General features: G+C 42.7%; 1 protein-coding gene and 1 non-coding gene across 3 annotated transcripts in view; one reads left to right on the forward strand and one right to left on the reverse strand.

The window, feature by feature from the left end:
• The window catches only part of NUP98 (nucleoporin 98 and 96 precursor), a 90714-nt gene that overhangs the window by 25209 nt on the left and 52577 nt on the right, over positions 1-12928 (reverse strand). For both annotated transcript variants that reach the window (XM_049780249.1, XM_049780248.1), the window contains exons 20-23: positions 4836-5018; positions 3845-4001; positions 2353-2782; positions 15-244 (exon numbers count right to left, since the gene is read on the reverse strand). In XM_049780249.1, coding sequence (XP_049636206.1) covers positions 15-244; positions 2353-2782; positions 3845-4001; positions 4836-5018 — 1000 coding nt within the window. The remainder of the gene's footprint in view (positions 1-14; positions 245-2352; positions 2783-3844; positions 4002-4835; positions 5019-12928) is intronic.
• On the forward strand, positions 4089-4196 carry LOC126019785 (U6 spliceosomal RNA). Its single transcript, XR_007499408.1, has one exon. It is a non-coding gene; the product is annotated as a U6 spliceosomal RNA (small nuclear RNA).

Genomic DNA, 12928 nt, shown 5'->3' on the forward strand with positions numbered 1-12928 from the left:
CATTAACAACTTACTCTGTGCTTCTGGTAAGTCTGCTGCTGCTTCCTTAACCCAATCTGCATAGTCATGAATGACAGCAACTCCTGTGTTAGGGACAATAAGAGGACACAACTCATCCACATGGACAGTGCTATGTTTTAGTTTGAGCTCCAGGGGTATCTGGTATAACTGCTGGTCTTCCTCCAGTTTCTTTTGTCTCAAACTGAGCTTCTCCAAATGAACCTTGAATGGAGACTCAGTCAGGCTACAGGGCAAATGAACAAAATAGAAAAGAAACTTTGTCAATTGTCAAACTTTAATGTACTTATTTACTAAACAGACAAATTATGTGACCCATGCATTAAAAGTGCAAAGATATCTTGGGCTAGGTTATGTTCATCAAGGAAACAGCATTAAGCTAGAACTAGCTTCAGCTTGTATCAGGCTACTATTAAATTTACGGACCAATGCTACTGTAAAATACCATTTCTCAACTTATATTTAATATGATATATAAAGTCATGAACTAAAGCCAAAGAGAAATATGATATAAAAAGTGATGAACTGGGCCCGGAGAGATAGCACAGCGGCGTTTGCCTTGCAAGCAGTCGATCCAGGACCAAAGGTGGTTGGTTCGAATCCCGGTGTCCCATATGGTCCCCCCTGCCTGCCAGGAGCTATTTCTGAGCAGACAGCCAGGAGTAACCCCTGAGCACCGCCGGGTGTGACCCAAAAACTAAAAAAAAAAAAAGTGATGAACCTAAGGCCAAAGAGTTGTTAAAGCACCTGCCTTACATGCAGCCAACTATGGTTTAATCAATGGTTACCACACTTCTTTTCCCAAAAATTCTTTAAAACAGAAAAAAAGGCCACTCAAATATACAATCTATTTGACATTGCTTAAAAATTTTTATTGCTGACCTCAAAATATTGTGATATTATGCGTAACTAGGATTTTTTTTTGTTTTGGGGCCACACCTGGGAGTGCTCAGAAATTACTCTTGGTAGGCTCAGCAGTAGGACATTTGCCTTGCACACAGTTGACCCTAAATGGACCCAGGTTCAATCCCTGGCATCCCATGTGATTCCCCCAAGTCTGCTAGTAGTGATTCCTGAGTGCAGAGCCAGGAGTGACCCAACATTGTCGCTGGGTGTGGCCCAAAAAAACAAACAACCCCCCCAAATAAAACCATATAGTAAACATAAGGCATACCTGACTATACTGTGTTAAGAGTATATGCTCTATTCCTATGAAATATCTTCCCTTCCAACAAAAAAATTATTTTAATTTTTTGGTATTTAGCCTTGGGGTCACACCCAGCAGTGCCCAGGAGTTACTACTCCTAACTCTGGTCTCAAAAATCATTCTTGCCGGTGTTCAGAGAATTAAAAATAGGTTGGCTATGAGCAAGGCAAGTGCCCTCCTCACTGTACTATCACTTCACCCAAACAAAAACTTTTTAAAATATAAATGCAAATAAAATATAAATGCAAAAAGTAGAGACCAGGGATATAGCTCTATAGTAGAATACTTATAGAGAATATATAAGAATACCTGCTTATATGAGGCCCTGGGCTTGATCCCTGCATTAAAAAAGCACAAAAGACAGAACAAGTACATGCATACTGTCTAGCAGAAAACTATAATCTGTATGACATAATTTAGATATAATGTACATATACTCAACTATATACAATGAAATATGCATATTAAATTATAGGCATAATATTACTGGTGAAATTACATAGAAACATGTAAACAGTTACTAGACTATCACTTTGTTTTCAAATTTACATATATTTTGCATGGATCATCTACAGTTAATACACAGAAACATGCTTACTTCAGAAAATAACAAAGAAATCACAAATAACCAAGAGTAAAAAATGTAGCTGATGCAAAAAACAAAACAAAACAAAACAAAAGAAACAGAAGAAATGTTGAAGCACTGACTTTTCTAGCAAGACATTAGGTAATATATACTCTTTAAACCATAATAGTGTAAACGGCGTTATTTTATTAAATTTTTTTTTTTGGTGATACTAATATTTTCTGTTACTTTAAACTATGTTACGAATATAAAACCATCACAAAGCAGGGTCTCAACTTTAAGACTCCCCGATAAAGAAGTTTTTCTCATATACCCGGTCATCTTTTTTTTTTTGGTTTTTGGGCCACACCCGGCAGTGCTCAGGAGTTACTTCTGGCTGTCTGCTCAGAAATAGCTCCTGGCAGGCACGGGGGACCATATGGGACACCGGGATTCGAACCAACCACCTTTGGTTCTGGATCGGCTGCTTGCAAGGCAGACGCCACTGTGCTATCTCTCTAGGCCCATCTTCTTTCAAATAAATGTTAAGGAAATGACTTACGATTTAACAGCTACTGGATTCGGCAGAAATCCATATTCCACAGAGTCAGTAATCTGTTGATTTTCCAGTTCAGATGAGTCACTCAGGTGTTGGCCACTATTAGCGAGAGTCCAGTTGGGGCCCCAACCAACCCGAAATGAGCGTCCCATAAACAGAGCCATGTCCATCAATAATTTTCCTTTGCCATAGGTGATAGATTTTTCAAGAGGGACAAGGCCTGGATGTCTGCGTGTGCCCACTGTTTTCAACTGAATCTCGGGGGCTGGGCTTGGCACTGTTAACACAGAGGTCAGAGGTGGCGGGACAGACCAGGGTGATATGGATGGGATATTCTTCAAAGATGATGCTCGGTGAGTACGACTTTCTTGCACAGAGGCACTTGGTGAAAGAAAAGCTCTACTTGTAAATTTTGATTGCAGTAATCCACCAACTGAAATGAGGGGAAAACACTATAAGAAAAATAGTCACTGCTTCTTGAATAATATTTTAAGGCTGAAATTATTTCATCAAACTAAATACATCAAGCATAGACAACAGAAAAAAAGATAAAATTAAATTCTAAAAGAAATTGCTCTTCTGGGGGCAAGACCAAAAAAAAAAAAAAAGATAGAAACTGCTTTTTGGGCCACACCCGATGGTAACCCAGGGGTTACTCCTGGTTATGCGCTAAATCACTCCTGACTTGGGGGACAATATGGGGTGCCAGGGATCAAACCGTGCTCTGTCAGCCTCGTGAAAGGCAAAAATGCCCGGACTGCTGCGCTATCACTCCGGCCCCTTTGTTTTTGTTTTTTGTTTTGGGTCACACCTGGCAGCACTCAGGAGTTTCTCCTGGCTCTACGCTCAGTGGACCATATGGGATGCTGGGATTTGAACCAGGGTCCATCCCAGGTTGGCCACATGCAAGGCAAACGGCCTACCACTGTGCTATCTTTCCGGCCCCTTTGTCAATTTTTTTGTGTTGTTTGTGGGTTTTTTTTTTTTTGGGGGGGGGGGGCAGTGCTCAGGGTTATTCCTGGCTCTATGCTCATAAATCACTCCTGGCAGGCTCAGGGGACCATATGGGATGGGATGGGGGGTACCATTCAGGATGCCAAGATTCGAACCACCAACCTTCTGCATGCAAGGCAAATACCCTACCTCCATGCTATCTCTCTGGCCCCTGACCTTTGTCAATTATTTTTAAGTAAGATTCCTTAACATCCGAAGTCCTATCTTTCTTGGAGGGGAATTTGGGCTGTACCCAGCAGCACACAAGGGTTACTCCTGGCTCTGTTCTCAGGAATCACTCCTGGTAGGCTCAAGGTACCTTATAGAATGCCAGGAATTGAACCAGGTTGGCCATGTGCCAGGCAAATGACCTCCCTACTCTGGCCCCCTAAGTCATGTCTTTAGAAAGTACTCTGCTAGAGAAGTTGACTTAGGTTAACAGATAAATTTGTGAAAAGGAGGGTTTTAAAACTTTCATGTAAAATAACATCTTAAACTGTACCTAAGGAACGGGATTTTGATGAGTGAGATGCTGAAATGGGAAGTCTGGGAGAACAGATTTCTTGAGAAGTATCTGCTTTAGAAGGAAGGCGATTGAATCGTTGATCCAGGATCATATCTACATCCTCTTCATCAGCAAGCAATGATGCTTTCATGATCTAAAATGGCAATATCTATAGAATAAACACCTCCCTCCAAATTCAATGGTCATTAAAAAAAGACAGTTTACAATTAGAAGTTGCTTTGTATTAAGCTTTGGCAGCACATATACTAAAATTGGAATGATACAGAGAAGATTAGCATGGCCCCTGCGCAAGGATGACACGCAAATTCGTGAAGCGTTCCATACTTAAAAAAAAAAAAAAACAACCAACCTATTTTATAAAGATAAGCCAGAGGCCACAGGGCTAAATAATCTCCCTAAAGTCACATAGAAATAACTTCAAAATTAAGACTGAAATACAAGAACCAAACACTGGCAGTATTCCTGCTTTTTCCTCAATCCAATTAGCAATCAAAGTTCTTTTTTTTTTTTTTTTTTTGGGGGGGGGGGGCCACCCAGTGACGCTCAGGGGTTACTCCTGGCTATGCGCTCAGAAGTCGCTCCTGGCTTGGGGGACCATATGGGACGCCGGGGGGATGGAACCGCAGTCCGTCCAAGGCTAGCGCAGGCAAGGCAGGCACCTTACCTCTTGCGCCACCGCCCGGCCCCTCAAAGTTCATTTTTTTGTTGCTTTATTTGTTTTTGGGTCTCACCTGGCAGCGTTCAGGAGTTACTCCTGGCTCTGCGCTCAGAAGTTGCTCCTGGCAGACTAGGGGGACCATATAGAATGCCGCGATTTGAACTGGGGTCCATCCTGTGTTGGCCACACAAGGCAAACGCCTTATTGCTGTGCTATTGCTCTGGCCCGCAATCAAAGTTCTTAATGATTGAGAAGTTAATTTATAAAAGATAAAATTAACTTTGTACCCTATGTTAAAAAGTATTTCACCTGTAAAACATGTGGATTAATTCCCAGTGAAGATGCAATGTGTGTTGAGGCAGACACAGGTTCCTGATCCTCAGGTATGATCTCTTCTAACATAGAATCCAAAACTGGCTCCTGGGTGATATCTATCATGTCACTGTCCAGTTCCACAACTCTCCCTAACTGTTCCACCTCTGGACTCTGACTCTGCGGATAAGAGAAAGATAAGGAAAACAAGATTAAATTATTCCAGAGAAACATATAGCTTCTAGACCAAATTAAGGGTATTTAAAATACAATACAGTAGTAATATTAGACACTGCTAATTCTATCATAAGGCAGTATATTTGCAAAACATTATTTAACAACAACCACTCCCAAATCCCCTTAAAAGTACCTAATATTCCAACATAGGCTTAGAGAATAATTCTTTTCTAATATTATGGTTTGGGGACTGAAATCTAAGCAGGCACCCATACTGAACAAATAGTGATCTTTACACTTCAAACACAAAGATTATGCCAGGCCTGATTTAGCTAGCAACTACAAGTTTCTATTTACAGTAGCCCTGCCCTCATGTTAACTTGTAGATGTAAGTCATTGGGAAAATAGAAGATACAAAAACAGTTTTGAGCTTGAAAATGTTTTTAGTGCCAGGGGCGATTTCTGAGTGTAGAGCCAGGAGTAGGCCCCTGAGCACTGCCGGGTGTAACCCAAAAAAACCAAAAACAAAGCAAAAACAAAAACAAAGGGGCCGAGAGATATAGAACAGTCTTAGCTTGTATGCAGAAGGACAGTGGTTCAAATCCCGACATCCCATATAGTCCCCCAGCCTGCCGGTGTGGCCCAAAAATCAAAACCAAAAACTAAAATGTTTTTAGGGGACAGCTGAATTCTAAGATTAGCAGGACCTCACTTGTACAGATAGCATTTTATTTTTATTTTATTTTTGTTTGCTTGTTTGTTTTTGGGCCAGAGAGATAGCACAGCGGTGTATGCCTTGCAAGCAACCCACCCAGGACCTAAGGTGATTGGTTCGAATCCCGGCGTCCCATATGGTCCCCATGCCTGCCAGGAGCCATTTCTTAGCAGATAGCCAGGAGTAATCCCTGAGCACTGCCGGGTGTGGCCCAAAAACCAAAAAAAAAAAAAAAAAAAAAAAATCCATGAATTATTTTTATATCATGCTATATAATCTGTAGATTATTAACCCTTCACAATTTTTGGTTTTAAAGCCATACTGTGTGATACCTGAGGACCATATAGTGATAAGGACTGAACCTATCTTGCATGTAAGGCATGTTCTCAGCCCTTTGAACTATCTCTAGTGTAATTCACAATTTTTTTATTTATTTTTCATAAATAATTGAATTTATTCTAAAACTTAAATTATAAGTTGGTTATTTTTGCTTTTGTGGGTTTTTTATTTATTTTTATTTTTGGGTCATACCGGCAGCACTCAGGGGTTACTCCTGGCTCTGCACTTAGAAACTACTCCTGGCAAGCTCAGGGGACCATATGGGATGCTGGGATTCGAATCACCATCAGTTCCTGGGTCGGCTGTGTGCAAGGCAAATGCCCTACCCGTGTGCTATCTCTCCAGCACCAAATGAAGATAACTTTTTTTTGTTTTTGGTTTTTGGGCCACACCCGGCGTTACTCAGGGGATACTCCTGGCTGTCTGCTCGGAAATAGCTCCTGGCAGGCATGGGGGACCATATGGGACACCGGGATTCGAACCAACCACCTTTGGTCCTGGATCGGCTGCTTGCAAGGCAAACGTCACTGTGCTATCTCTCTGGGCCTGAATAAAGATAACTTTAAAAAAAAAGATTTCAAGAGGCTGAAGAGATAGCATGGAGGTAGTGCATTTGCCTTTCATGCAGAAGGAGGATGGTTCTAATCCCAGCATCCCATGTGGTCCCCCGAGCCTGCCAGGAGCGGTTTCTGAGCATAGAGCCAGGAGTAATCCCTGAGCATAGTCCTGTGTGACCCAAAACCCCCCCCCAAAAAATAAAATAAAATAAATTCAAGATTTCCTGAACATGGGGCCAGAGAGATGGCATGAAGGTAGGGTGTTTGCCTTGCATGCAGGTCATTGGTTCGAAACCAGGCATCCCCGAGTCTGCCAGGAGCGTTTTCTGAGCGTAGAGCCAGGAGTAACCTGAGTGCTGCCAGGCGTGACCCAAAAACAAAAAAGATTTCCTGAACATTAACAATTTTATTTTAAATTTAATTTTAATTGCTTGCATTCAATGATATATAGATGGTTCCCAATTCCTTTTATTTATGTGGGGGGGGTGTGGGTTTATAAAGGGCCATACTCAACAGTACTTAAAAGTTAATAATGCTGGGGATTGAACTGCAGTTAACTGTATGTATGGTTGTATGCTCAGGGATCATGATTGGCTGGCTTTGGAGAGTCATATCGAATGCCTGGAAAGGCACAAGTTAGCCACACACAGGCAACTGCACTGTGTACTATTGTTCCTGTCGTACTATTGCTCGAATTCCTGGATATGTAGTGAATTTAATCTCCAAAGACTGCTCCACTAAACCCAGAAGTATAATAATGACATATTAAGATAATGTTTTTTTGGGGCTGGAGAGATAGCATGGAGGTGAGGTGTTTGCCTTGCATGCAGAAGGATGGTGATTCGAATCCCGGCATCCCACATGGTCTCCCGAGCCTGCCAGGAGCTTTTTCTGAGAGTAGAGCCAGGCGTAACCCCTGACCGTAGCCGGGTGTGACCCAAAACCCCCCAAAAAAGATAACTGTTTTTTGCTGTTGTTTCTGGGCCACACCTCGCAGCACCCAGGGGTTACTCCTGGCAGGCTTGGAGATCCATATAAAATACCGGGAATCAAACCTGGATCCTTCCCAGGTTGCGTGCCATGCAAGGCAACACCCTACCTCTGTACTATCTGTCCAGCACTTAAGACAATTCTGTTCTTGCTCTTCTAGGCTTATAATAAACCACTCTACTTATACCTATTGTATAAAATATGTTGTGATTCATTAGAATGTTTTTACATATACATGAACATAAATGTTCATAATACTAGATTTTCAATGCTCAAATATAGATTATAACCAGTTTTCTGTACTTGATACCATAAATTAAGTTCAAGACAAACATACTACTTGTTGTACTATCTCCAGCACCGAAACATTTTCTTTGTTATTTTCTTTTTTTGTTTGTTTTTGTTTTTTCGGCCACACCTGTTTGATGCTCAGGGGTAAGTGCTAAGTGCTCCTGGCTAAGTGCTCAAAAATTGCCCCTGGCTTGGGGGGGACCATATGGGACGCAGAGGGATCGAACCACGGTCCTTCCTTGGCTAGCGCTTGCAAGGCAGACAGACACCATATCTCTAGCGCCACCTCACCGGCCCCACTTCTTTGTTATGTTCAACCTAATACAGTGCCTGATAAGCCAAAGAGAAAGTAATTTAGAAACTGAAAGTTCTAGAAGGGGAATGGAAAAAGACAAAGAGGTAGGAGGATGGTCCCATCTTATCACACCATTCAAGAACAAAAAATATTAAGCAAACGACACTCAGAATATTTTGTTTTTGAACCACACCTGGTGGCCTAATGGGTTACTCCTGGCTCTGTGCCCCAAAATTGATCCCGGCGGGCTCAGGGGACCATATGGGATACAGGAGATCAAATTCAGGTAGGCCGCATGCAAGGCAAACACCCTCCCTGCTGTGTTATCACTCTGACCCACTCAGAATATTTTTAGGCAAAGAATTTTTACCAAATAATGTGAATGTTATAAAATATCAAAGACCTAATAGAACCCTGCATGGTCTTAATATTTAAGATCAAGGTTTTATTCTTACTGATTTATTCTTACTGATATCTTACTGATTTCAAAGGCAGGGAGTCAGGGAGATGGTTCAAATTGTTGGTGTGCATGCTTTGCCCATGGAGTCCAGAAGTGCTAACTCTGGAAGTGCTAACTACTCCCACCCTTTGCACTGCAGGGCATGATCCCAGTCAAATGTAGCTCCTTAGGAAAAGCCAGCTAAGACTTAAAAGACCCTCCCCCAACCAAAAACAGAGAAAATAAAAAAAGGGGAGATGGAGTGGCTGGAGAGATATGCTTGCCCTGAACATAAAAAGCATAGACCTGATCCCATGTTTCCCTGATCACCAGGAGTAACTCCTAAGTGCAGTCAGAAGTAAGCCCTGAGCACTGCTGTGTATGTTGTCCCCCACCACAAATAAGCATATAAAAAGAAATTAAATTACAATGAAATTATGAGGATCCCTCTGACACAGTATAACTATAGAGCAGGCAGGGCACTTGCCTTACATCCAGCTGATCCAGATTTGGCCCCTGCTAACCTATCAAATCACCCCTGGTGCATAGAAAGAGAAAGCGATAGCACAGCCAACACGGACAGACCTGGGTTCGAATTCTGGCATTCCATATAGGTCCCCCGATCCAGTCAGCGATTTCTGAGCACAGAGCCAGGAGTAAATCCTGAGTACCGCCAGGTGTGACCCAAAAACCAAAAAAAAAGAAAAAAAAAGAAAAAGCCCTGAGCACAAAGCTACAAGTGCATTACCAGGTATGCAGAAGATCGGTGGTTCTAATCACAACATCCCATATGGTCCCCAAGCCTGCCAGGAGTAGGATTTCTGAGCGTAGAGCCAGGAGTAACCCCTGAGCACTGCTGGGTGTGACCCAAAAACCAAAAAAAGTAACATCTGAGTACTGCCAGGTGCGCCTCCTGACACCTTCCTTTCCGCCCCAAAATGTAATTCTTCTTAAAAAATTTTAAGGGGCCGGTGAGGTGGCGCTAGAGGTAAGGTGTCCTGCCTTGCAAGCGCTAGCCAAGGAAGGACCGCGGTTTGATCCCCCTGGCGTCCCATATGGTTCCCCCAACCATTACCAGGTATGTCCCTAGAGCAAACAAATGTTTCGTTTTTACACTTGTCACCTGTCCCCTTAAGAGGTTGATTTCCATGATTCAATCAGCTATGGGTATTAGTTTTCAATAGGCACTTTCAGAAATTCTCTGATTTGTCCTAGAGATGACCTTTTAAAAAACACTTTCTTTTTCTTGGTTTTTGGGTCACACCCAGCAGTGGCTCAAGGGGTTACTCCCTGGCTGTCTGCCTCAGAAATAGCTCCTGGCAGGCCACGGGGGACCATAATGGACACCGGGATTCGAACCCTACCACCTTTGGTCCTGGATCGGCTGCTTGCACAAGGCAAAACGCCGCCTACTGTGCTATCTCTCCAGGCCCTCATTTTAATTCTTAACAACATCTATTTTTCCTAGAACCTCGCTCTTCTGAAAAATTTTGGTGTATGGGTCAGAGAGATAGCACAGTGGTAGGGTGTTGGTCTTGCATGCAGGAGGATGGTCCCCCAAGCCATGTCTGGGGCAATTTTTTTTTTTTTTTTTTGGTTTTTGGGTCACACCCGGCGGTGCTCAGGGGTGACGACTCCTGGCTGTCTGCTCAGAAATAGCTCCTGGCAGGCACGGGGGACCATATGGGACACCGGGATTCGAACCAACCACCTTTGATCCTGGATCGGCTGCTTGCAAGGCAAACACCGCTGTGCTATCTCTCCGGGCCCGTCAGGGGCAATTTTTAGAGCCAGGAGTAACCCCTGAACACTGCCAGGTGTGATCCAAAAACCAAAAACCAAAAAAACCAAAAACAAAAAATTGGGGGCTGAGTGATGGCACAGGAGGTAGGGCATTTACCTTGCATGCAACCAACCCTGGGTGGATCTCCAGCATACCCTATGGTGCCCAAAGCCTGCCAGGAGTAATTTCTGAGCTCTAAGCTGGGAGTAGGGTGGCGTGGAGCGATTTCTGAGCGCATAGCCAGGAGTAACTCTTGATCATCACCAGGTATTGCCCAAAAAAACAAAACAAAACAAAAAGCCAGGAGTAATCCCTGAGTGCTGCCAGGTATGCTGGTCCCATTTTTTTGGGGTGCTAAGTTCTTCAAAGAGCTTCCACATATTAACATGCCATCATAGGAACTTCGTTATTTCTTACAATTTGTACTCTAGAAATTAAAGAGCATGAAAACTATCAAGTGTTAGATAAATTTGATCTGTCTATGGATGCAGCATTTTCTTTTAAGCTCTATCTCTAGGATCTCACAAATAACTTCATTAGCAATAAGACTATCTGATTCCTTCTATAATACACATAATCAAGCTAGAGTATAAAGCAGGTAGGGCATTTGCCTTGCACTACCCAGGTTCTATCTTCAGCATCCAATATAGGCCCAAGCATCACAGGAATAATTCCTGAGTGCAGGCTAGGAGTAACCCCTGAGCAGCTTGAGGTGTGCTCCCCCAACCTAAGAATAAGAATGCATGTAATTTAATAATTCAAAAAACCCACCTTGAAGGGGCAGATAGCACAGTACAATGAGATGGTGCTTGCCTTGCATGTGGTAAACCTGGATTCAAACCACAAACACTCCATATCCCTGAGTTTGCAACAACTAATCCCTCAGCAGAGCCAGGAGTAAGATGTAGTAAAAATAAATAAACCGAAACAATTAAAACACATAATTCTACCTTGGGAAGCCAAAGTGATAGTATAACATGCAGAGCACTTGCCTTGCCTATGGCCAACCAAGTATCAAACCCAAATCACCATACCACCAGGAAATATTCCTGAGGATTGCCAGGTGTGAACCAAAACTAAAGAAAAACAAAAAAACCTACCTTGGAAAAAGTAAATTTATTTATTTACTTTTTGGGTGGTTTTTATTTGTTTGTTTGTTTTGTTTTGGGGGTTAAACCAGTTGATATCAGTTGCTACTCCTGGTTCTGCATTCAGAAATTATTTCTGGCAGTGCTAAGGGTAATATATAGGATGCTGGGGGTTGAATCTGGATAACCGTGTACAAGGCAAGACCATACCTACTATATTATCTCTCCAATTCCATAAAGTAATATTATACTGGGTCTAGAACAAGAGTAAAGCAGTAGGGTGCTTGCCTTGCAAGCAGCTGACCTGGAATTGATCCTTTGGAATCTCCAGGCACCACCAGCAGTGATTTCAGAGCACTGAATCAGGAATAAACCCTGAGTAACACTAGGGGTGGTCCAAAAAGCTAAATAAACAAAATTATTCTAAATTGTTCTGACAAATGAACTTAGGATAACTGGAATACTAAGTATATTTATATAAAATACAAATTTTTAATTTACTATTTTATCCTATTTTTCTTGTTCTGCCCATAACATGGGACACATTATAATAATCTATAGAAAATGCTTCCCGGGCCGGAGAAATAGCACAATGGCATTTGCCTTGCAAGCAGCCGATCCAGGACCAAAGGTGGTTGGTTCGAATCCCGGTGTCCCATATGGTCCCCCGTGCCTGCCAGGAGCTATTTCTGAGCAGACACCCAGGAGTAACCCCTGAGCATCGCCGGGTGTGGCCCAAAAAAAACAAACAAACAAACAAAAAAAAGAAAATGCTTCCCTCTAAGGGGCTAGGAGATAGTATAGGGGTAAGGCACTTGCCTCATATGTGACCAATCCAGGTTTGATCCCCTGAATCCCAGATGGTCTCCCCTGAGTACAGCAGAGTCAACAGTAACCCCTGGACACTGCCTGATGGTCCCAAACCAAAACCAAATAAAAGAAAATCTTCCTAGGAAATTATTAAATCATAACCAAGAGCACACATCTTTAGCCATACAACCTTGCAGAATGGATAATCTCAAAGCCCAACTGAGAGACAAGCTGCTTTACAAAGAAATGTTCTCTTGCTTCCTTGGATTTGTTTTTGTATCATTATTGCATGGCTTAGGACTTACTTCTGGCTTTATGATCATGGATCACTCCTGATATAGCTCAGGAAAACATATGCTGTGCCAGGGACTGAACCTAGATCAGTAACATGTAAGTGCCTTCCCCACTGGTACAATCTTTCTGCCCCTAAAACTGGATTTTTAAGAAAATACAGTAAAAGGGCCAGAGAAGAATTTCATCCCAGGGACCGGCGAGGTGGCACTAGAGGTAAGGTATCTGCCTTGCAAGCGCTAGCCAGGAAAGATTGCGACCGTGGTTTGATCCCCTGGCGTCCCATATGGTCCCCCCAAGCCAGGGGCAATTTCT

This window comes from Suncus etruscus, chromosome 9, assembly GCF_024139225.1.
Source record: "Suncus etruscus isolate mSunEtr1 chromosome 9, mSunEtr1.pri.cur, whole genome shotgun sequence".
Taxonomy (NCBI): Eukaryota; Metazoa; Chordata; class Mammalia; order Eulipotyphla; family Soricidae; genus Suncus; species Suncus etruscus.